Source organism: Lottia gigantea (genome assembly GCF_000327385.1).
Source record: "Lottia gigantea unplaced genomic scaffold LOTGIsca_110, whole genome shotgun sequence".
NCBI lineage: Eukaryota > Metazoa > Mollusca > Gastropoda > Lottiidae > Lottia > Lottia gigantea.
The window spans coordinates 3,850-31,295 of record NW_008707002.1 but is presented as its reverse complement, the minus strand read 5'-3'; the positions used below and the strand labels follow the sequence as shown (position 1 = coordinate 31,295).

The 27,446-nt window shown below is 31.6% G+C and overlaps 2 protein-coding genes across 2 annotated transcripts; both read left to right on the top strand.

Moving 5' to 3' along the window:
* Positions 1–3,734: 3,734 nt before the first annotated feature.
* On the top strand, positions 3,735–7,998 carry LOTGIDRAFT_171136 (hypothetical protein; the record flags this gene model as incomplete). Its single annotated transcript, XM_009047315.1, has 6 exons — positions 3,735–3,764; positions 4,168–4,195; positions 4,496–4,879; positions 5,291–6,139; positions 6,446–6,559; positions 6,821–7,998. 6 exons carry the CDS (start codon positions 3,735–3,737, stop codon positions 7,996–7,998), a joined length of 2,583 nt encoding a protein of 860 aa, XP_009045563.1.
* Positions 7,999–15,859: 7,861 nt separating this feature from the next.
* LOTGIDRAFT_237552 (hypothetical protein) lies at positions 15,860–23,316 on the top strand. The gene is made up of 2 exons (XM_009047314.1): positions 15,860–15,934; positions 20,723–23,316. Exon 2 carries the CDS (start codon positions 20,726–20,728, stop codon positions 22,682–22,684), a length of 1,959 nt encoding a protein of 652 aa, XP_009045562.1. The 5' UTR covers positions 15,860–15,934; positions 20,723–20,725; the 3' UTR covers positions 22,685–23,316.
* Positions 23,317–27,446: the final 4,130 nt, after the last annotated feature.

Below are 27,446 nucleotides of genomic sequence, written 5' to 3'. Positions count from 1 at the left end.
AAAAGCCTTTCCACACAATATACTTTAAGTATTTATACACCATTCAGGTAAATTAAACTATTTAACAATCTGATGGAATTTGTATGGTGTAAAAAGTAATTAACAAAATAAACAAAGACTGGAGAGATTTTGATTCAATCTCCGTCAAATTAAACAAATTACAAATAAAAATATTACTGTAAATAGAATAGCAACTCTAATCTTGTGTTTTAATAGAAATACATTAGTATCAATATTGTATGTTGTATAATGCAGTGTATGAAAGTGTATGTTGTATAATACAGTGTATGACAGTATATGTTGTATAATACAGTGTATGACAGTATATGTTGTATAATACAGTGTTTGACAGTGTATGTTGTATAATACAGTGTATGACAGTGTATGTTGTATAATACAGTGTATGACAGTATATGTTGTATAATACAGTGTTTGACAGTGTATGTTGTATAATACAGTGTATGACAGTGTATGTTGTATAATACAGTGTATGACAGTGTATGACAGTGTATGACAGTGTATGACAGTATATGACAGTGTATGTTATATGATACAGTGTATGACAGTGTATGTTGTATAATGCAGTGTATGCCAGTGTATGACAGTGTATGTTGTATAATACAGTGTATGACAGTGTATGACAGTGTATGTTGTATAATACAGTGTTTGACAGTGTATGTTGTATAATACAGTGTATGACAGTGTATGTTGTATAATACAGTGTATGACAGTGTATGTTGTATAATATAGTGTATGACAGTGTATGTTGTATAATACAGTGTATGACAGTATATGACAGTGTATGTTGTATAATACAGTATATGACAGTGTATGACAGTTTATGTTGTATAATACAGTGTATGACAGTGTATGTTGTATAATACAGTGTATGACAGTGTATGTTGTATAATACAGTGTATGACAGTGTATGTTGTATAATACAGTATATGACAGTATATGACAGTGTATGTTGTATAATACAGTGTATGACAGTATATGACAGTGTATGTTGTATAATACAGTATATGACAGTGTATGACAGTGTATGTTGTATAATACAGTGTATGACAGTGTAATTAGTGTGAAAAGTTGGAAAGAAAGTTTATCATGATGAAATAAGGAAAAACCTTTATAAATAAATGTTATTGATGAAATAAGTACAATTAATAGATAACTCTATTGACTTTACAATATCACGCAAATCCACTAGTTGAAAGTGTGATTCTTGATAGATTGTTTTACTGGATTACAGCAGACCACAAAGTTTCTTTAAATAACTCAAAGGCATATTACCATGTTGTATGATAATTATAATAAAATCATTGAATTTCTATAAAGCCTCGAGGAAGACCATTTATAATTTCAAAGCATCTACAGATTCTTGAAGCTGAATACATTCCAAATACTAAAATTAGAACACTAAACTAACACTTGTTGTTAAATACAAGCCTTTAATACACATTCAATCTGAATTGTTTTAAATTTCTAAAAAGGTAACCGTAGAATCTCGGTGAGAACAATAATTAATAATTTGCATCATATTTTATAGTAGAGAAACAAGGGTATAAAACCTTAATATCAGGAGATGGATAACTTCTTGCTCTGCTTATACCTTAAACTCAACAAATTTCAATGTAAAACACTCCAGAGTTCATTGGTGTTCAACATGTCAATTTAAGTATATTTTAAAATATAAAGAGAATATCGCCTGAGCTTCGAAGTTGTAAATGAATAGATTGATGTCAACAGGAACAAAAGAATTACATTATTAGAGTTCTTTTCTTACCAATGTACGAAGCGAACCAGAACCAAGTGAAGGAGGAAACAAAAGACATAAACGTCACTTATCAATTATGTAGTAGAACTGATGAAGTATTTATTATCAGATATACTTTCTCTGATGTAAACAGAGGAAAATGACAGTGACTTGAACGTTGTCCAGAGTTGTGAATATAAAAAATAGCTTTCTTTAGAAATTGATGATGATTTATTCATGTTGTTTTTATTTTTAACCAGTTTATTGTGTTAAGGAATATTACTCCAGGACGAGGGTAGATTGACACAGCTGCGGTTGTTTATTTCTTCGGTTCATTAGCGTAATCTTGAAGATAATCTTCTAAAAGAGATCATGGAGCAGAACGGAATATCAGGCTGATATGGAATACGATGTTTAGCATCCTTGACTACATCTAGTTCAGAATACAGAGAGAATTCATACAGAAAGAGTCAGAGATACACATTAGATATTTAAAAGATATTATGTAAGGTATGTTAACTTAGTCTTTTATGTGGATGTTTTTTTTTCGTTATTAAATTTATTTTATCTTTGTCAAGGTTAGCGTGTACCAGTCCGAACGTATTTCAATTTAACAGTTTTTGATAAATGAAAGTATATCTATAATAATAGAATAAAGATCGAATTTAAGTGGTTTCCGATGATTTAAATTAGAGTTATTGTCCATGTCAGAGAAAAGTTATTATTCCACCAGCTTGCTGACGTTTTAACCGATTTCTATAAAAATTGTGTTTATGGCAATTAGAGCGATTTTCTAAATTATGTGACAAGAAAGTACAGAATTAACGCCCTTGTTCTTCAACAATAATGTAGAAACTAATTTTCTTAACTTGGTATGTATCAATATAATAACAAACAATTAATCACCAAGCTGAAATTTGGGAAGTATGTAGCAATTTTAAAATTGAAGATAACTTTCTCGCACTTGATCTGGATTATGAAATATGTGTAAAAAAATAATTGTATATTTATGTCAAGTTTCTCCTCGTGATGATGAAATATACAACAATAATTTACAAGAATTAGAGCGATAATGATTCTAAAATACTAAAATAAGTTAACAATATCTTTAATGAGTGATATATTACAACCACCATTGTTTCCTGATTAGAATAGAATAAAAAACTAGAATTGGTACTTGAAAGAAAGTGAAGTCTTGTTCAACATTTGTAAATATTAATAATAAAATCTACTATAATTATAGCATGACATCTTGTGTTGAATTAGAACATGATTGGGAGAATTATTGAGAAATCACTGTCAAGTTACAATCTGGAGGAGTTTCAATAATCTAAAAAAACGTATATGGATTAATATTTCTGCAAACCATGTCATTGTATTGAGTTGCAGAAACAGTGTTTAAATAGAATTCATTTAGAGTGTTTACATAGAATTCATTTAGAGTGTTTACATATAATTCATTTAGAGTGTTTAAATAGAATTCATTTAGAGTGTTTACATAGAATTCATTTAAAGTGTTTACATAGAATTCATTTAGATTGTTTAAATAGAATTCATTTAGAGTGTTTACATAGAATTCATTTAAAGTGTTTACATAGAATGCATTTAGATTGTTTAAATAGAATTCATTTAGAGTGTTTACATAGAATTCATTTAGAGTGTTTACATAGAATTCATTTAGAGTGTTTAAATAGAATTCATTTAGAGTGTTTACATAGAATTCACTTAGAGTGTTTACATAGAATGCACTTAGAGTGTTTACATAGAATTCATTAAGAGTGTTTACATAGAATTCAGAAATAGTGAACAATGTCTGCAACACTCTTAGATAACCTGTACATATGAATATTTATATATATTTACCTGCAACATAACTAAAGTGTTAATATCTAGATTAGTAACTAACGGACATATATAATATATTATATTATTTTGTGAAAGAGACCATTTTTTTTAATAGAGTTCACCACAAGGACAAATGGAGATGCGGAACTTTCTGAAGTTTTTGGTGAGTGATTTGACGCTTGTCACCTTAATAAACTATGAAACTATATAGGTCTAGCTCTATAAATCTGGCTCCCAGTTCCCCAGATATGACATACGGATATTCATCATCACTGGTAGTGTGAGGAACTGAGCAGAGCCAGATTCGTCGGGCTAAGGTCTGTCCTAAACCCAGCGCTAGATAATAACCCTAGCGAAATTAATAATAAACCAAAATTTTATTTGTAACGGTAAAGGAAAACTGACCGTAGTAGCATGGATTGATGGTATCAAGTATGATTTTTTGGTAGTTTATTATTAGTTAGAAGAGAATTTCAAACAAAAATTATAAGCCATGAGCACTCTCTCTCGAAGTCCTAAACACCATCAATTAATGATAACTATTATTAAATATATAATTATTTCAGATATTATGGTGTTTACCATTGTGTCGAGGTCAGTATATTAATCTATGATAATGTTTTTATCTATAATATTCTATAAAGAATATACCAAGGTACCGACAGTCTTAAAAATAATTACACCGATACACAAAACATCAACCAACTCCAAGATTTTAGACAAATGTCAACATACAATTTGTTTCGTCGTCGTGAAGGCTTTTATAATACATGGATAATTTCTTTTTTCGTTTTTCGAGTTTTCAATGAGATTTACACAATGAACAAATCAAGGAAGTCAAGACACTGTACTGAATCTTATATATTTCATTTATCTTTTATATTTTAATTTCAGGTTTAGGTTTGGATCAATGGGGGAACCATTTCTATCTCAGTTTCCTGGTGAATGTTCAAAATTCCGATTATATTTATTTGAACGTGATAGTAATAACGACCAGGGAGCAAACCACTGTTAGAATAAATCTGAACAAATTAAATACACCCGTCACAGAAATAACATTGGCTCCAGGTCAATCATACAACCTGGTTTTAGATGAGAGTTATAAAGCCGTACCAGTTCTTGAAGTTATACCAAAAAAGGCTGTTGTGATCACCTCCTCGGCCCCGGTGTCTGTTTATGGGTTCACTGGACGTCAAACGTCGAATGAAGGTTACTTAACTCTTCCAGTACCTTCCCTTGGAAAACAATATATAGTGGTGAATTACGAGAACGGAAGACGTAAGTAATTTTTGCAGTCCATCTTTCAATCATTTTTTTAAGTTTTTTATATCTAATGGATTAGCCTTAAGGTTCTCTCAAAATGTCAGTATACACCGATTTACATGACCTTTTGGAACATTTATCTCATTGTAAAAGAGCAGGGTTGTAATAGTGATATAATTAGAAAATCGGATCATTTCAAAAAAGGTAACAAGGAAAATAAGGATTAATGTCTAAACTTAAACAGATATTGTTTATAAATACACTTATAGACTTATAGTCGGAATTATGTTTTTCTCAGTCTGTTCTCCGCTTATTAATGTATTCACTCGTAGCGCGTATAAAGCATGATCTATACCCGATCTTTTAAAACATTATAACTTATTGAATGATTTACAGTACATAATATCTATTCCCGATTTCTTTCAGCCCAAATTGTAGTGATAGCCATCGAAGACGGGACAACAGTTACTATAACACTAAAGGGAGATAATAAATGTTTTTATATTAACGGTTTTAAAGATTACGTTGACGGATATGCGTTCACATTTACCATGAATGACGCAGACGTGGTTAATATATATTGTCTGTATGACTCTACTGGCTCGATAGTGGCGTCTAACAAGCCAGTAGCTATGCTTTCGGGGAATAGATGTGCCGACATACCATCGCAGTCTCGGTGTGATCATTTAGTCGAAATGCTGCCCCCCGTTTCTGAACTAGGAACAAAATTTATTGTCGTAGCTCCTGATTTTCAAACATACAATGCCGCAATGAGAGTTGTTGCGACTCAATCTTCAACTACGTTTACAATAAAAGGTATAGATTATGTACTGGGTAACAGTGACTTCCAGGAGTTGTCGTTGATAAAAGGGGAAGTAGTGTGTTTTACTAGTAATAAGCCTGTGTTAGTAGTTGTATATATGGGTGGTAAGGACGTCGATAACGGAATTGATACTTATTATCATGGAGATCCATTGATGATGGTTGTCCCCCCTGTTGATAAATATACCACTCAGTACGTCATGGATTCGGCACAACTCAATTACAATAACATATACGCCATATTGGTTTCACAGAAAGAGAGCACCAATCTTATTACACCTTCTGTTACTTCCGGGTGGAGTGACGTTTGCTCTGATCATGCATACGTCATTAAGAGTGTGAGTGGATTTGTGTCATATGAATCTAGTGATAGTTTAATGGTCTGGATGTACGGAACTGAAATTAGAGGAGGTTTTGGTTTTCCAGGTGGCTTCGGCCTTTCAGATTACTCAGGTAAAGGGCAACATTTAATATAAAAAAACATTATAGATTAGAAATTAATATAAATTATACAATATACATATTCACTGTTAAAATAGTGCTCATACATCAATTGTAGAGCAATATAGAACTATTGAAACAGAACTTTGTTACTTTGTTACTCAGAGTTTCACATCATGTAATCTTCAGACAACTGACCTATTTTCAGCCTGTGTCCCTACTACTTATAAATTGTAATAACTTTTCCAAAACAGTTTCTGTGGTTAAATCAAGTTTTACCAGAAGGTTAGATTGTCAGCTAAATTGTTTATATTCCAGGTGTCAACGAATGTGCTACTAATCCATGTCAGAATGATGGTTGGTGTTTAGAAGTAGGAACGACAACTCGTTGTAACTGTGGTTTAGAATATACAGGAAGTTTGTGTGAAACAGGTATTTATTAAAATCAAGTTATCAGATGGTTTAAACACATGGTTAAAAAAAAGATAATTTTGCAAAACAAGTAGTCTGAGAGAAGTTTAATATTAAATTGATAACATCCTGGACTTGATTTCTGATTCTTGATTGTCAAGATGCTGAAATATTTATATTCTACTGTTGTACTATGAATGGCATGGGAAGTAGTATTAATTTTATATTTATACCAATGATGTGATATCTACAGACTTTTACGTACCTGACTTGGCATTTCAGTTATCACAACAACAGCAGAGCCTAGTACAACTACAGAGCCTAGTACAACTACAGAGCCTAGTACAACTACAGAGCCAACTACAACTACAGAGCCTACTACAACTACAGAGCCTACTACAACTACAGAGCCTAGTACAACTACAGAGCCAACTTCAACTACAGAGCCAACTACAACTACAGAGCCAACTACAACTACAGAGCCTACTACAACTACAGAGCCTACTACAACTACAGAACCTATTACAACTACAGAGCCTACTACAACTACAGAGCCTACTACAACTACAGAGCCAACTACGACTACAGTGCCTACTACAACTACAGAGCCTAGTACAACTACAGAGCCCACTACAACTACAGAGCCTACTACAACTACAGAGCCTACTACAACTACAGAACCTACTACAACTACAGAGCCAACTACAACTACAGAGCTTACTACAACTACAGAGCCTACTACAACTACAGAGACTACTACAACTACAGAACCGACAACAACTACAGAGCCAACTACAGCAGAACCTACTACATCTACAGAACCTACTACAACTACAGAACCGAATACAACTACAGAACCGAATACAACTACAGAACCGACAACAGAACCCACTGCAAGTACAGAGCCGACTACAACTACAGAACCGAATACAACTACAGAACCGAATACAACTACAGAACCGAATACAACTACAGAACCGACAACAGAACCCACTGCAAGTGCAGAGCCGACTACAACTACAGGGGCGACTACAACTACAGAACTGACAACAACTACAGAACTAACCACTGATGAGGCCAATTTCAAGCCAATATTTCACAAACCATGTAAGCTGGGTTCATGTCAGTGCGCTTGTCCTTGTAAAATAGGAACCGTGACGAAACTAGAAAGAGTACAAAATGCGAGTAAACAAATTGCTAAAAAACTAATTTTACCGAAACAAACTTTATCAAAGACTAAACGAACGAAGACATCCGTATATAATACAAACCAAACAGAAGAAACTCTCGGTATTTCATCGTTTGTATTTCTGGGGTTATTTCTCTTGGTGTTTTTATTGTTGGATATTCCTGTGAATAGAATAGTGAACTGGATTCAGATGATAGGATCAGGAAGAACTAGAAAACGACTGAATCAGGCAAATGATTCCAACCATAGACGACAATATGTCTCAGACTAAACGTAGCTTCGTGTTTATAATCAAGACACAATTCTAAAATAACCGAGACATGGGAAATAAAAAAGTTAAATAGAACGTGTGAGAAGAAGATCAACTCTCGATGTTAAGGTTTCTCTACTCTTCCAGTTTGCAGTCTTTGGTAGACAAAGATGAACTTGAGATTAAAAATCACTTCGTGAGTTGATGAATATTGACGCATGAGGAGTAAAATTCATTTCATTATTTCTAAATTACCGCCCTTCCTGTTTATTTTATTCCCTTTCATATTTAATCATATCAAATTTGTTATCGTTGTTATTATCATTACTTAAACACAAAAATATAAATACAGTACAAGGGAGGTAACCCATCGCGAACAATTTTCACTTTTACCATTACAATATCAACTACTTGGCAGTGGTTACTTCGATCACGAGATTCATTATGAAGGGATAATTAACAAAATAGATAGAGACATACAAGATAAAACTCTGTTGACCATTCGGGATGTTTTGTGAAAAAAAAAATTAGTCCAGATCTTGGTGTATGAATTAAAATAAACTGCATCACATTCCTTCAGTATACTTCACATTTGTCTATTGTTTTAACTTTAGATTGTAGAGAAATATACACCTGATTTTAGATGTAAGAACAGACTGGGTGCACATCTCTCGAAATATCATCAACCAAAATAAACCACATTTTTTTATCTACAGGCTAGTACACTCGATAAGTTCAACACATTGAAATTTACTTCATTACTTATTGCATGCCAAACTCGTTGATTTTGATGACTTTTGGATTTCGGGGGTGTTATGGGTGGGGGGAGGGAGGGGGAGGGGGCATAAGGGTCCTAATACTAAAGACCGAAAAAAGTTTGAAGGAAGTAAAAATTTTACATTTGACAATTTTATCAAGCTAGAGGTTGTAATTTATTTTGTAGACCTGTAAGTTAGGTGGGCTACAGGACATTTGGTATAATGGAATGTTAAGTTAAAAGCGACATATGTATAAAAGATAAAAGAAGACAGCAAATATGTGTATAATGTAAGTGTGGGTGGGGTGATATTTTATAAAAACATGCATCACTCGAGTTTAACATTTTTCTACTCTAAACGCCTTCAATTGTAAGCTTGTATATCTTATCTTGTTGTTATTATACTTGTATTGAGTGAGATAATATTATACTTTAATTATTACATGGTTGTTATTCTGGTCGTAAATAATACCAGTTGTTGTACTTCTGACAGCCGAGTGCAGTGACGTACACCATTGAGGATTGAATATCTGAAACAGTGTTGACAGTATAAGTATTGAGATCCTCGTCAAATGTAATCAGAATAAGGAAGAAATATAACCAGTAAGGTTGACTAACATGGTGAAGGGTTTCCTTGTATTCATCTAAGTATCCTCAACATTATATCGTCTCTGACTCTCACTCAACAATCCTTCAATTACCTTGACTATTCTAGTCAAAAGAGGCTCGAGGGTTGACATAAGGCGGTCTCCTTTTTCCTTTTCTATTTTTATATTGTAGAAATATAACTGATAACAAAGAAAGGTTATGTACGGAGTATTTATTAAGTGTTCTGAACCCAGAATAATATACTTTGATCTCATTCATATGTGTTTTATCAATCTCTCTGGTCGACTGTCTCATTTTTCTTTTCATATTATTTACCTAGACTGACCAATATATATTGAGCTTGCAGCAAACTTATCTTTTAGATATAATATTTGATTGAAAAAAGACTTTTCAAATGATACAATTACTAGTGCATAACTGTCTGTCTGTCTACACAAGGCAACATGAACTTGTAAACAGCGGATCAGTTACTTTTACCACCAGGCGAACCACTTATTGGAATGCCATATCTGTTTTGTCAAAAGAGGATAGAATTCGATCCATAACCAAAGTTTTTACAGTTCGATAATTTCTTCTTCAATTAGTCAGGCCTGGAGAATTGGAATAATTAACTCTTTTGGAGCGAAACCAACTCAATTAAATAATACACAAGAATTGACCCGTTAACCCTCTAAAATCCGTTAACAGGTAAACGGTTCATTAAGCCTAACAAGTTTTCAACTTGAAAGACTGGTCAAATGAGTTTGTAATAGTTTCATCGCAACTTGGAAAATATTTAGAGCTGGTTTGTTTGTAAATTTTATAGTATATCTTGTTATATACCAACAAATAATATTTTTACTGACATCTACCAGAAACATCACAGTCATTTTCATATCTATGCAATCGGTTTGGACAATAACCTTCGTTTACTGAACGAGAACCAATGGCTGACCTCTGACCTTTAATTAAAATTTATACCTATAGCTATCTCAGTTGTACGATACCTATTCAGAATCTATTTAAAGACTGTATAAAAGTTGTAAAGAAACACAATATAGTTTATATAATCATAATGGAGGATAGCGGAATGAACCAACTTTAGTCTGTTGAATTCAGGCGTGGGACAGCCAAATTCTCTGAAAACTATTTACAATCTTAAAATTCGAACCCTCGCAACTGAAACAACTGTACCTATTTGAAATTACATTTTAATTCAGAATGAACCATCCCTTTATCAAGTCTGATTGTTATACCAAATGATTTGTGGTTTTTGTCCCAGTCTAAAACATACCTAACCGTGAACAAATGAGTACATGAACCCAACTTCTTATTAAAAGTCTTTTATAATTTGAACCAAGTCAAACTGTTCATGAAATATAATATGGTATATGAAACTTCAATAGGTAAAATCTATTACTTATCTCTTGAATAGAAAATCATATAAAAACATCAAATCGGTTCAACGAGCTAGAAATATCTGGTGATACTGAAATCCTTATCTCTCACTCGATATAAACAGATTCAGGTGAATATTATAGTATTAAAAAAACATTCCACGGTAATAATTAGTTCATTTTCGTCCACGAAGGAGAATTTGTTCATAAACCAAACAATGTTATAATTTACTTTCTGTGGTAGCAATACAATAAAATACGATACGAAATGATATAGTCCACAGTTGGTTGGTCTAATGATATGAACACAGTGCAAGTTCTTTCGATTGGGGATATAGTCTAGAGTACTGTTGAATTACAGAGTTGCAGGTAGACCAAGCTGATTCAGTAAATGAAATTATTAATGGTACCTGAAATATAGATATACTTGGTGTTGATGTTTTCACTAAAAATATCCTGGTTTCCGGTCAAACAGGAAGTAATATTATTTCTATATATCCCCTGTCCAGGTTGTTACTGATCTCTCAACAGGCTTCATTTCAGATCAGATTGAAGTCTTGATTTAATCTTCGCAAACTGCTACCTACAGACACTGACCTTGTTGGTGGAAATAAATTCCTATCCGTCAATCTTGGCAAAAAGCTCTGGTAAGCAGGAATTAACACAAACTGCAAGTTCTCACCATGAATACGGCGAGAAAATCAAGTTTGGTCAAATGACAAGTATACACACTATAGATATATATGTATTTTGTGAAATCAGAAATCAAATTCCTCGATTATTCCATCAACAATGATCAAATGAAGCAAACGGATCAATCTATAACACTGGATATGTTTATTGTTTACTGATACTCACACCACAGTGAGTCGAGAGAAATATTTAACCCTAACCTTCCAACTGGAATGTTAACCTGTTAACATATTTTGATACTGTAGATTATGTTTGGTATTTATATTGTTAATAATCACCTGCTTATGTCTCGTATCGTCTCCCAGGGCCCTACTTCATAAGATGGTTTATTCATTTGGAAAATAAACTTTCTTACTCGGACGTCAGAGATGTGTTTCAGATGTTAGGGAATGGTTTGCGTTTAAAACGGAAGTCACGAAAATGGACAATTGTGTGCTTAGAGTATTTTCAACGAATTATCTTTGGTTACTAATAGCATTCTGATATTGTTAAGAAATGATTTAGAGCTACTCTAGTTTTGATGATATGGCAGTCGTGTGTGAGCTTTAAAAAATTTACTTACAAAAAAGTTTAAAAGTTAAGGCAAGGTAAGGTTTATCAGTTAACATATAATTTTTATTGTGTGTGGCACAGTTTGATATTCACAGTCCCTCAACTTTACACCATTTCTAGTCTACTATTACATCATAAAATAACATGATATATTCATACTCATACAAGATCACAATATAAAGTTATATTAAAACAGGGGTCGGGTGACTGAATTAATTCAAGTCAATATCGAGACAGAATTTACAGGGTTGATTAAATTTGTATATAAGTTTATTCTCTCGTATAAAATATACCTAGATACTTGAAATATTTCTATAACTACTAATTTACATACCAGGTTTTGTAAATTTTATCTGTGGATTTGATTTCGTATGAAAAAAAAGCGTGGCCCTGAATTAATGATGGGGAAACATGTACCAGAAAACCTGAGCGATATGAGATATAATGTAATATATAAACTTGATTATCAAATCTATGAACAAGTGATGTTCCTACAATACGAAAGCTTGAGTTTTATTAGCTGTTTAGTTAGCTCTTTAGTTAAATCCTAATTCATTCATTCATTCATTCATTCATTCATTCATTCATTCATTCATTCATTCATTCATTCATTCATTCATTCATTCATTCATTCATTCATTCATTCATTCATTCATTCATTCATTCATTCATTCATTCATTCATTCATTCATTCATTCATTCACTAACTTCTAAAAAGACCTGAAGTGAAATTAGCCCCGAGATAAAATGAAGGTGGATATATTTGATCTGTTTATAAAACATTCTCATTATTACCTTTAATTAATTCTTTCACCTTTCACCTTTTATCTGAACACACGTTTTCTATTTACACAGTGTATTATACCACACTGACCGCTGGTCAGTTTTCGCGTGATCTCTTCCTAAACGCCGAGAGTACCTTTTTGTATACCCTAGAAATTCTTTGAGAGAAACGTTGTAGATGAGTTTGAAAGGAGAAGAGTTGAACCTAGGATTTCCAACTCCGAACTTTGATTGATTGGTTTTTAGCCCCGTTTAAAACTGATGCATAGCTGACAGGCCGGGATACCTCTGTTCGAACTGGACTACCATATCTTATCTACAATGAGACTTTTACTTCAAGGGAAATTCACGAATTTACAACTAGGTCAAAGAGTATTGCGGAGTAAATCTGAAATCATGAGAGGCACAAGATTTTGAAATTATTACTATTACCATGATGGAATTGTGGTATATATAAGAGTAATTGTAATATTTCAAAGAGTAATTGTTGTATTTCTAAGAGTAATTGTAATATTTCAAAGAGTAATTGTTGTATTTCTAAGAGTAATTGTAATATTTTTAATAGTAATTGTAATATTTGTAATAGTAATTATAGTATTTCTAAAAGTAATTGTTCTAAAGAGTGATTGTAATATTTATAATAGTAATTGTAGTATTTGTTATAGTAATTGCAATATTTCAAAGAGTAATTGTAGTATTTCTAAAAGTAATTGTAATGTTTCTAAAAGTAATTATAGTATTTCAAAAAGTAATTGTAATGTTCAGTGTTAAAACCACTCGACATATTGTTACCAGATGTAAAAATTTCTCGTCTCGTGAAGCAGATTTTTATTATTTATTACAGTGTAGTTTGACATTATCAAATTATATCATACATCATCTTATTTACAAACCTGTTTTTATTACTCAACTATAGAATATATTTCAGCCTTTAGTTTGTTTATCAGATTCAGCTAATGAGGGTGATACTAGATTTTAAAATATTCTGTATTCTGGATGACAAAAATCCAATCATATTACAAGTTAATTACAAGTGGACATGCCAAGACTAAAGGTAACTAAATGATATTCTATATATTAGACGTTGATTTAGTTTATTATACAAGAAAGTTTAAGTGTAAGATTACTGAAAACAATGTGTTTATGATAAGAAGTTCCATTAAGCCTAGATTACATCAGATGTTTTCTATCAGGTTCCTTGACATCGACACCAAAACTTCTCTTGCTGGAATTTCTTACTTCATCCTTTCTTCTCGATTCCTCCACAATTCATCACGTGGTTCAACACGTTATTATCTCACTTAGGACATGTTTTATTAAAAATATTAACAATATAGAAATAGAATGCTATAACATATGACTTGATTCTACTCTTAACCTTCTAGTTCACTTTCATAAAAAGATTATCCAAATTCCTACAATTCACCAAAACATACTACATCAGACTTATTACAAGGTTTATAATTCTAGTGACCTGACTGATCCTATTACAGATTATTACTGGAACAAATAATATCACTGAGTATTCCATAGATAAAGATCTACAGTTGAATTGATGCAAGTTGATTCGAGCTAAGAATATTGGATACAAGTTTGGATATCCAGAATGGATTAGATTTAGCTTTATTTCACAATATATTATCATCTAACATTTGGCATTTAACACAAATATTTTCTTCTGTTCATTTTTTTATATCAACTCCCACGATCCATACCACTTACCTCATCAACTTTCAACACGAACTAGAAACATCAAATTACACAGAGAACATGTGCTGTGAGAAAGAAAGGGTAAGAATGTGCAGACTTGGCGATTATTTTAAAAGATAAGAAATTAAGTTGATATATTTTTTACTCCAACCATGTTATATTATTAAATATCTATTTCAAAACATTTTAAATATTTCATTTCACTTTGGTCATTATAACAGACATGTTTACATTATAGGATTGATTTTAAATTCATCTGAAATCTTTTATAAATGGAATGATATTCAATTATCTAAAGCTACTTGTTTACAGAATAAACAGGGGGAGTGGTTGATTGTTAGGGGGGTGCTAGTACACGGTGGCCCGGGGGTATTGGTATCTGATCGAGACATGATACATTATTCTGTAACAAAAAGGCGGGGATAACCTCGGGTATAATTTAATAACACTAGAAAAAACAATTAGTTTAATCTTAGATTATCTTGTAGAAATTAAAGTGGTCTATCAATTTCTTTCATTGTTAACCCCACTCCTTGTAAATACCCCCAGGCTGAATATTATACAGAATTTATCTAACGTAAGATAGACGGACGGGGGGGGGTTAGGGTTAGGTTTCGGGTTAGGGTTAGGTTTCGGGTTAGGGTTAGGGGGGGGGGGGTAACAATGATTATATTTTTCAACTTCTATTCTGATCATAAAACAAACGACAGCACTATTAGCATTCAATAGATAAATTTTATAATAATAACGGTAAAATCATCAACTTAATTAACTGCTATGGTGCACTAACTATCTCTTGATGTATAAACGTATAAACGGAATTTGTTCACGTTTCATTGATAGTAGAATCCTCCCAGGAACGAATTTTCTGTCATGCTTAAAGTTCTGAAATACTAATTTACAACAGTTAAACAACAACCCTATACTATGAAATATTGGAAATAGAATTGTAAATGTAAAATGTGTTATATTAAATAGAGATCAAAGCCAAGTGAATCACCAGGAACAGTTGTTCCGTTAGAATAGCCTCGGGATCAGGATTTGAACAACTCAATAACCACGCCTTCAACAGCTGGTTTTACTCGGTTTTCAAGACCTTTACTTTCTTTTACATTTCATTCATAAAGAGTAAATTTATTGAAACAGATCAATCGCTTCGTAAACACAAAACCTGTTTCCTGATTACTCGATCATCAGGTCTCTTTCTTAACCCACAGTGCATCTGAAGTCTGGATAATCAAGAAGGAAGCTTTGTTCGATTAGACCACCAGCTGTTACCTACTGGATATACCTGACTATGTATCACGTGACAGTTCACCTCGAATACCCCGATAAGAATTATAATGATAGTAGTAGAGTAGGATATAATAATATATGATATGTAAAGTATGCTAGGATGGTGTATTTCTACACGCTGTGTGACAGTTGAACATAACTTAAACTCGGATTGTATTGAAAATGTTTTAAAATCTAAACGGTAAGAGACATATTTTATTTTATTTGTGAAAAATTGTTCATGTTTATTTATTTGGGTGTTTCTTTGTTAACATTTTTCATTCATTCATTGATTAAACTTTGACCAAACTAATTATTTTGTCGGGTTTGTGAATTATAGTATGATAATACTCGGACATTGATATGAAGGTGTTTCAGAAAGATTTTACACTTTCTTATGATTAAAGCTAAATTAAAGAGTGTGAATTTGGTGACATCTAATTCATCTCAACTATGAAAATTTCGTTGTAAGATAGATCAGAAACAAGAAATACGACAAACTACATGCATATATGACAGGAATAAAATAAAATAAATATATGTGAATGACAGAGATATATATTGAACGATTGTATGATTGGATTATAATCATATTGATAAAGAACAGTATCCATAATAAAACCGATACTCTACTGACCCCTGTAGTTAAATTTCTTTATTTTGAATTTATAGACTTATGATTCAATAACCCACGAGAAAGTGAATTTAAACTCAATATTGACACTGTGTATAAAAACAGCAATATTAGCTGTAAATAAAATCCGAAATAGAACTTAACAGAGTGGTGATGATTGTTGAAATTTAAAGAGTGTAGCTGATTCATTTAACAAACAGAACAGGGTCCAGAGACACAATATAGATAATTTCAAGAACATTTTAAATGGGTGATAACTAATTATAAGTAATTGTCATATCGTTACGGTCCAGGGTTAAAAATATACTTGTTGTTGTCGGGTCAGAAAGGACAGGACCTGAAGCAATTACCGTTTGAAACGAAGCTGAACTACTATTTAATTTAGTATTAGGTAGAGGTTTAATATGGTTGGTTAACCAGTTATATCTTATTGTTATATACAATTTAATTTATTAACATAAAACTATTATCTACTTTGATACAGAAATAAAACATAGGTATAGAGGGGGAGGGGAATAGATTCGGATGTTTCTAACTACAGCAGTTTGACTGATTCAGATATACCTCAGATAATTTAGATATCTAGAAACAGTGAAGTGAACATCTAGATTATAAAATGCACTAATTTACCTCTCACCTCAACAATAAAACCTTAGTTTTTAATTCACATAGTGTTATTATTATTCTACACCGCTCCCTATTTTATCAACTTGATTCATAACTTCCTATACCTTTATTGTAACCTGTATTTACCTTGTGTACGTTAACCCAACCATTGTATATTTGTCGTTTTACTTTTCTTGTTGATTGTAAGATTCCGTTTTGTTTTGTTTAAAATTTAGGTTTTAAAACATTTATTTTGAGTTCGTATTGGTATAATATGATTGTAACCTGACAATTATTCAGGATCGTTTAAATTAAAAGTTTTGCCCATCGTCATTTCTTTATTACCTCTCGTTTAACATATTTTCTTTATTCTGCCCGAAGTTTCTTATCATGCTATGTTTAAAACAATAAATATATCGGACTATGGAATCTACCCGGTATATAATTAACTACAATTTAAAAAGACATAAAATATAGTAACAGGTGTAAGAATGAAATAAATCACTTGGTTTTTTACAACTCATTACCTCAGTTAATTAAAATCTCTACTAGATCTACCTACTATATCTACTGAAGATACCACGGTAGTAATACTAGACAGTTTTTAGATATTACAGTAGTAATATTAGACAGTTTTTAGATATCACGGTAGTAATACTAGACAGTTTTTAGATATTACAGTAGTAATATTAGACAGTTTTTAGATACCACGGTGGTAATACTAGACAGTTTTTAGATACCACGGTAGTAATACTAGACAGTTTTTAGATATTACAGTAGTAATATTAGACAGTTTTTAGATACCACGGTAGTAATACTAGACAGTTTTTAGATACCACAGTAGTAATACTAGACAGTTTTTAGATACCACGGTAGTAATATTAGACAGTTTTTTAGATATTACAGTAGTAATACTAGACAGTTTTTAGATATTACAGTAGTAATATTAGACAGTTTTTAGATATTACAGTAGTAATACTAGACAGTTTTTAGATACCACGGTAGTAATACTAGACAGTTTTTAGATACCACAGTAGTAATACTAGACAGTTTTTAGATATCACGGTAGTAATACTAGACAGTTTTTAGATATCACGGTAGTAATACTAGACAGTTTTTAGATACCACGATAGTAATACTAGACAGTTTTTACCACAACACAATTCAAAATATCAGAATAAAGGCAATGTAAGATTACCAGTTGCAGTAAAATCTTTAAATCATTTTAGAATGAAAGTTACAAAAATGTTACTTGATAATTCTAAATTTATAAAATGTTGACCTGACGTTCCCTGACTTTGCCATGTTGCAAATCTGATTTTCTTTGTGTCTTTTGATTTAAAATATTGAGTTTATTCTCTTTGGTTTTGATAAAGCTATTGATCTTATTACTCGTCTGTCTAGATATGATCTAAATTCTAGCTTGAGTTCTCAAGCTTCACCTTTCTGAAGTTTATTGTTTGAATTTGAATTAAAAATAAAACGGTGACTCATGCGATGCAGCTGAAATAATTTCCATTCTATTTTATGGTTCTATTATAGAATAACAAAGAATATTACACTGTTTTAAATCATGTTTATTTGAATAAATAGACCAGGTTGTTTTATGTTTGAATGCAAGTTATGGAACCATCATTTGAGACTAAAATACTTGTCTTTTATTTATGAAAGTTCTTTGCACTGTACCTACAGGAAAAACAGCGAATACTTTTCTATGTGGGAACCTCTGATTAAACTGACGAGGCAGATTGGTTTCTTTGTATTTCATCTTCTAGTATAGAAACAGGTTTCAATCAACATTGAACAGGAATAAGGTCTAATACAAGGAGAGCTTTTTGACAAATACAACCTGTGAATAAATCAAGTAAACCGAGCTCTAAATTTAAAATAATTGAAATGAAATGTCAGATTTAATACGACTGTGAGTCATGAAGAATTTTTATATACATCTTCTATCTCGCCAGGACTGTTACACTCGACCTCGAGTAAATTAGACAAGTCAGAGGTGAAATTATATAAACTTCATGTATTTTCCATCGTCTCTTTTTGTTTTCTATTTTATTTTGGTTTGGTGCAATTTAACACCTTTAACTCTTTAAACTATCCAAAATGGTTACCGAGGGATATGTCGTTGGTTAACCCCTTACACCTTCCTACAAGTGTAATAATACCACCATAAGCCTGAAAACATTTTGAACCCTAGTCCCGTATTGTATTTGAAAACGAACAGCCAGAGTAAGGTATTTGATCTCACAGTAGTTTGAAAGACATGTTCTATTCTTATCTGCTATCAGAAAGTCTGATGTTTTTAATAAAGGTTCTTATCTTATTGTGATGATATCATTTTTACCAGAAAACCCTTTCATCACCATCTAAATACCACCTTTATCTTGGCTCGTGTTGGCTCAAATTGACCAAGTTAGTGCACAGTGATGGCCTATTTTATTTCATCGTGAACTTTCAGATACCGGTGATTGAATAGGATGGTTTTGGCTATAGTTACTCGGACAGTATCTAAGATGGTCAGATGTCGAAAGAAAACAATAATTCATAGAAGGCAGATATCATTGTTGAAAACATTCTTTACTTTTCTGTTTTCTGTTTTCAAATTTTTGATTCTCTCAACATCAAGTTGTAGAGGACTACCATCTCCTGTTTTGTCACGACCGCACGTTTCTATTTATCTTCACACGATCTCATTTAAACTTCCTCACTTGACAACAAACATCGTGTGAAAATAAGTGACAACTGTCTTCGGTCTATAGTAACAAATTAGACCGAACTAATCTTACACAATGTTTCTTTTTGAATAAGTATTTTATAGCTCACCATTGTATTCACATGAAGAATCACTGCCTCGCTTGCACCGAAAGCAATCTTCATCTCTTTAAAATGGAAAGTCTCTAATCAAATCTGATGGTTGATATAACAATATAACAGATAAATATGATAAGTCTTTATTCTAGATTCAGGATTTACAAATAGCAGTTAATGATTAGGACCTAAAATACATTCTACATTCTACATTCTACATTATACATTCTACATTATACATTATTATACATTATACAATATACACTATAAACTATACATTATACATTATACATTATACATTATACATTATACATTATACATTATACATTATACATTCTACATTAATTCTACATTGGTCGTTATGTATAAAGGATCCAGAAATTCACAGAACAAGTTTTTTTTAGACATAATTCTACAGATCAATCAATTCTATATCAATCATATTGGACTGAGGTGGTCAGCAAATAAAACCTCTCTGCTATGACATAACATGTTTTCATCCAATTATTCGCTTTTCGATATCTTGTACTGACACTAGATCGTTATTCACCATAACAACAATACAATGGAGTCTCGTTTATCTGCACATTCCCGTTCAAAAACAACCAAACTGAATATTAAATCAATCCATATATGGACGTATATTCTGCTATTTTGTTTTTATCTCTACTGAACACGACATGTTGTTTTATTGCTGTAACATTATATTAATATGGCTTGCTGACATCTATAGATACGTCAAAATAGTTCAAATACCTGTCGCTATTTGACACACATATTTAACTTTTAAAAGATAAACAAATATTTCTGCATTTGATTTATTGTTTATTTATATTTGTGGATTTTAAAACCTAAAAGATTTTTTTTATTAAATACTAAGGGAAGCAGACCGATCTACTTCTTTTATTCTAATCCATTTAAATTATCTCTTTTCAGAGGATGGGGGAATTGGTGATGACGTCATACCGAACCCAGTCTAACCAAACTGATGACGCTGATCCTAGAACAAGTTTAATTATCGAACCAACAGTTCAAAACGAGGCTTCGTCACAATCCAGCCACAGAACTAACGGTCACTTTTGTCAAAATGGTTCAAGTTTCAAAAATAAAAATGAATTGAAGAAGAAACTACCTCTAACCTCCAAAAGAACAAGATGTCGAATTTTAACGGCCATCATTCTTACCACTATGATCCTTGCCTTTGTTGCCATAATTCTCATCATCTGTTTAAAATCAGCAGACGATCACACATCAATACCGGAAGTGACATCATCATTTCCAGCTGAAAATAACACTGACTGGACAACCGAGTATCTTACTACGACGTTATCCAGTATTATCCAGACCACGACTACGTCTTCGCTAAAATTTCCGTCAATTGTCGAATATAAAACTTTTCCACATCAAGGCGACAGTCGTATCTTCCAAATAGAAGATGATAGTGGATTGACTATCAGAGCTTATGGTCACAAGTCCCATAGCGGAAAGATTGAATCTTTAAAACATATTAGCGTCACCGACGGAAGTGATAGTGATACGCACATTCGCTTAGGAACCAGAAACACCTTAGCTTCAGTAATGCTTCCAGACGGCACCCACATTTCCTACGATATGTCAGAGGATTTGAGAAACATGGAATTGCGGATATTCCAAGGTACTAAAAAGTTATTAAATTCCCAGCAACCCACAGCCTTTGTCCAGTCAGTAATAATAGATAGTGGAGTTTCAGTGTTAACCAAATTGTTATATACATTAGCTTATCATACAACAGTCAATAATCCAATAACAGACAATAAAACTTGTGTACCTTATTTACCTCTACGAGTCACCAAATGTGGTAGTCAGTATCCATACGTAGGAGCATTCATTGAAGGGAAGGTGAGGCTGAATGGGGAGACGTCTGTCTTGATGGCCGCGTTATCATGGCCGAGTGAAGACAACCATTGTTTCCCATCGACCTCTTCTTCAAATTCCAAACCTAATTACTATATACCACTTCCGGTAAAACCATCCCAATCGACAGAATTTTGCCCAAGTTTAGGAAATCTTGTTTATTCTGTGTGTTCCAACCCAGATTTGTATGACGTTATATTAGCCAATGAAACGTGCTTTAACTTAGCAACCAAGACAACCGTCTTAATAAACACCAACAACAATTTCTTTCATTCAGTTTTTAACAGTTGTCTGCTTATCTTTTCCACTGTCGATAAAATGTGTACCAATTTACAAACACAAGCTGGTGTACATGTGCCTTCATGGAATATTAAAAAGGATTATTTATTGGGACTATGCACCGTTAAAACTGGAAATAAGCCTACAGTAGGCCCAGAAAATGACATTGATATCAAGTTACACGTGCTGGCATTCTGTCCATCTATTCCACCAATTCGATCCCCTGAACAAACTATTAATATCAAATTTAATCAATCAAAAGCTGTTGGAAGCCCTATTCATATCAACTGTGACGGATCACCGGAACTGACGTATATGTCTATTGGACATGCATACACTGGTTCGGACCATTTAGATAGAATTATGCACCGATTTAAAGTTTGTTCTATTTGTGCGTTCGAAACGTCAGTGAGGGTGGTGCTAAAGGAAGATGGAATGTGCTGCAATAATACCTGTCTTGATAGTCGCGAGTGTAATAATGGAACAGTACCCGCTATTGAAGAATCGACATTCAAACGCCATAGTTCAGTTTACTGTCACGACTTTTTGGCTGACCGAGGATACGCCACTAAACCCTTACATAGAAATTGTCTTGGTAGTTGTGATACGAAATTTTCTTTGGAATTTTCTATGTTTGATTTGAGTTCAAAAAGTACATTTTACAATCAAAAAATCATGTGCTATTCCCACGATGGAAACTCGTGTAAGATGGAATTTGGAACTTAATAACAATACAAGTAGTTGTGCTTTGGAATGAGAACTTACTGTATTGTGGGAACAATGTGCAATTTTTAACTTTTTGCCAAATTATTATTTTATAATATTTCATTTTTGTGGTTATTCCATTGTCATGAAAACAAAGCATATACATATATATACTGATCAGACACGGTTCTAGGCTAGTTATCTCCCTTTAATGTCAGTTATCACAGTTCAACAATAGAAGTACAAGATGCTACTAAAAGTTAGGGCAGAGAGACTATACTAGTGGTTATTCCATTGTCATGAAAACAAAGCATATACATATATATACTGATCAGACACGGTTCTAGGCTGGTTATCTCCCTTTAATGTCAGTTATCACAGTTCAACAATAGAAGTACAAGATGCTACTAAAAGTTAGGGCAGAGAGACTATACTAGTGGTTATTGCACAAACAATTTTCTGCTGTTGTTGAAATTCGAGAATTAGGACTGTTTATCTCAGACAACAATCCAGTGGAAAGCATTTTCACTGCTCTTTTCTGTCAGTAATTCCAGGTCGTTTTGAGCATGTCTCCTGGAATTTTTCTAATGTTGTCGTAATGCCTTATATCTTTACATAGTTTAGTTTCACACCAATAAAGATTGTACAGTTTGAAATAAAACCCTTTATTTCAATATAGAATTGCAACCCATACCATAATGCCTTCCCACGGGTCTCTTTCAACCACACACTGTTCTGTAAAACTTCCACGTCTTCTTCGCCACACTCGTTCTCTGCCATCTGCGGTGGAAATGCAATACCGACTGTAATCTGAGAACACTTGGATCCTCCACTGCTGATGCCGCCAAGGTTGTCGTTGGGTGGCCCGTTCATGACATTGCTGACGATGATGGGGAGCGAGCACCGGGCCCCTGTATGGACGGAAACAAGACAGGTAAAGAGAGGCGAGCCGATTTCGAACTGTATCAGCACTGATGGGTTGCTGATGGTGGCCAATGGCCTGACGAGCTATCTGTGCCGCTTGAGTCTAGAACAATATATAATAGAGTTATCTCCCTTACAATATCAGTGTTTTAAAGTCAATATCATTGAGAGCAATAAAGTAGAGTTATCTCCCTTACAATATCAGTCTTTAGTATTTATGTTATCGAGAACTATATAATCGAGTTTTCTCCCTTACATTGTCAGTCTTTTGTATATATGTTTTTGAAAATAATATAATCGAGTTATGTCCCTTACAATATCTTTCTTTTGAAATCAATGTTATTGAGAATAATAAATTATTATAATACAGTGTTATTGAGAATAATAAATTATATAATACAGTTATCTCCCTTACAATATCAGTCTATTAAAGTCTATGTTGTTAGAATATTATATAATAGAGCTATCTCCCTTACAATATCAGACTGTTGAAGTCAATGTTGTCAAGAATAATGAAATAGAGTTATCTCCCTTACAATATCTGTCTTTTGAAATCAATGTTATTGAGAATAATAGAGTAGAATTAAATCCCTTATAATGGCAGTGTTAAAGTTAATATTGTTGAGAACAATATAATAATAGAGTTATCTCCCTAACAATATCACTCTTTTGTATTCATGTTGTTAAGAACAATATAGTAGAGTTATCTCCCTTACAATATTAGTCTATTGAAGGCAATGTTGTCGAGAATAATATAATCGAGTTATCTCCATTACAACTTCAGTCTTGTTAAGTCAATGTTGTTGAGGATTATATAATAGAGTTATCTCCCTTACAATATCAGTTTTCTGAAGTAAATGTTGTCGTGAATAATATAATAGAGTTATCTCCCTTACAATATCAGTCTATTGAAGTCAAAGTTGTTGAGAATTATATAATAGAGTTATCTCCCTAACAATATCAGTTAACTGAAGTAAATCTCCCTAAAGATATCAGTGTATTTAAGTCTATGTTGTTAGAATATTAAAAAAAAGTTATCTCCCTTAAATATCAGTCTTTAGTATTTAAGTTGTCGAGAAAAATATCATAGAGTTGTGTCCCTTACAATATCAGTCTTTTGTATTTATTTTTTCGATAATGATGTAATCGAGTTTTCTCCCTTAAAATATCAGTCTTTTGTTTATATGTTTTTGATAATAATATAATCGAGTTATGTCCCTTACAATGTCAGTCTTTTGAAATTAATGTTGTTGAGAATAATAAAGTAGAGTTATCTCCCTTATAATGGCAGTGTTTTAAAGTCAATATCGTTGGGAACAATAAAATAGAGTTATCTCACTGACAATATCGGTGTTTTAAAGTCAATAACATTGAGAGCAATAAAGTAGAGTTATCTCCCTTACAATATCACTCATTTGTATTCATGTTGTTAAGAACAATATAATAGAGTTATCCCCCTTACAATATTAGTCTTTTGAAATCAATGTTGTTAAGAATAATATAATCGAGTTATCTCCCGTACAATATCATTCTTTCGAAGCATAAGTTGTTAAGAACAATATAATAGATTTATCTCCCTTACAATATCAGTGTTTTAAAGTCAATATCATTGAGAGCAATAAAGTAGAGTTATCTCCCTTACAATACCAATCTTTTGTATTTATGTTATCGAGAACAATATAATCAAGTTATCCCCCTTACAACTTCAGTCTTTTAAAGTCAATGTTGTTGACAATTTTATAAGAGATTTATCTCCCTTACAATATCAGTTTACTGAAGTCAATGTTGTCGAGAATGATATAATAGCAATATCAGTATATTGAAAGCAATGTTGTCGAGAATAATATAATCTTTTTAAGTCAATGTTGTAGAATTAAGTTATCTCCCTTTATTACAATATAAACTGTAATTGATATATTAAATTGAGTTATCTCCCATTATAAAAATATAAACTGTAATTGATATATAAAATTGAGTTATCTGCCATTATTAAAATATAAACAGTTAAATTGAGTTATCCCGCTTTATTACAATATAAACTTTAATTGATATATACAGTTATCTTTCATTATTACAATATAAACTGTAATTGATATCAAATTGAGTTATCCCCCTTTGTTGCAATATCAACAGTAATTGATATATAAAATTGAGTAATCTCCATTTATTACAATATAAACTGTAATTGATGTACAAATTAACTATAATTGATATATAAAATAGAGTTATCTCCCATTATTACAATATAAACTGTAATTGATGTACAAATTAACTATAATTGATATATAAAATTAAGTTATCTCCATTTATTACAATATTAACTGTAATGGATATATAGAGTTATCTCCCATTATTACAATATAAATTATAATTGATATTAAATTGAGTTATCTCCCTTTATTACAATATAAACTGTAATTGATATTAAATTGAGTTATCTCCCTTTATTACAATATAAACTTTAATCGATATATAGAGTTATCTTCCTTTATTACAATACAAACTGTAATTGATATATAAAATTGAGTTATCTCCCTTTTTTACAATATAAACTGTAATTGATATATAGAGTTATCTCCCATTATTACAATATAAACTGTAATTGATATATAGAGTTATCTCCCGTTATTACAGCGTAAACTGTAATTGATATTAAATTGAGTAATCTCCCTTTATTATAATATAACTTTAATTGATATATACAGTTACCTTCCATTATTACAATATAAACTGTAATTGATATATAGAGTTATCTCTCGTTATTACAACATAAACTGTAATTGATATCAAATTGAGTTATCTCCCTTTGTTGCAATATCAACAGTAATTGATATATAAAATTGAGTAATCTCCATTTATTACAATATAAACTGTAATTGATGTACAAATTAACTATAATTGATATATAAAATAGAGTTATCTCCCATTATTACAATATAAACTGTAATTGATGTACAAATTAACTATAATTGATATATAAAATTAAGTTATCTCCATTTATTACAATATTAACTGTAATGGATATATAGAGTTATCTCCCATTATTACAATATAAAATATAATTGATATTAAATTGAGTTATCTCCCTTTATTACAAAATAAACTGTAATTGATATTAAATTGAGTTATCTCCCTTTATTACAATATAAACTTTAATCGATATATAGAGTTATCTTCCTTTATTACAATATAAACTGTAATTGATATATAAAATTGAGTTATCTCCCTTTTTTACAATATAAACTGTAATTGATATATAGAGTTATCTCCCATTATTACAATATAAACTGTAATTGATATATAGAGTTATCTCCCGTTATTACAGCGTAAACTGTAATTGATATTAAATTGAGTAATCTCCCTTTATTATAATATAAACTTTAATTGATATATACAGTTACCTTCCATTATTACAATATAAACTGTAATTGATATATAGAGTTATCTCTCGTTATTACAACATAAACTGTAATTGATAATAAATTGAGTTATCTGCCTTTATTGCAACATAAACTGAAATTGATATTAGATTGAGAAATATCCCTTTATTGAAAGATACACATTAATTGATATATAGAGTTATCTCTCTTTATTACAATATAAACTTTAATTAATATATAGAGTTATCTCCCGTTATTACAATATAAACTGTAATTGATATTAAATTGAGTTATCTCCCTTTATTACAATATAAACTTTAATTGATATACATAGTCATCTCCCATTATTACAATATAAACTGTAATTGATATTAAATTGAGTTATCTCCCTTTATTACAATATAAACTTTAATTGATATATAGAGTTATCTCCCATTATTACAACATAAACATTAATTGATATATAGATATCTCCCATT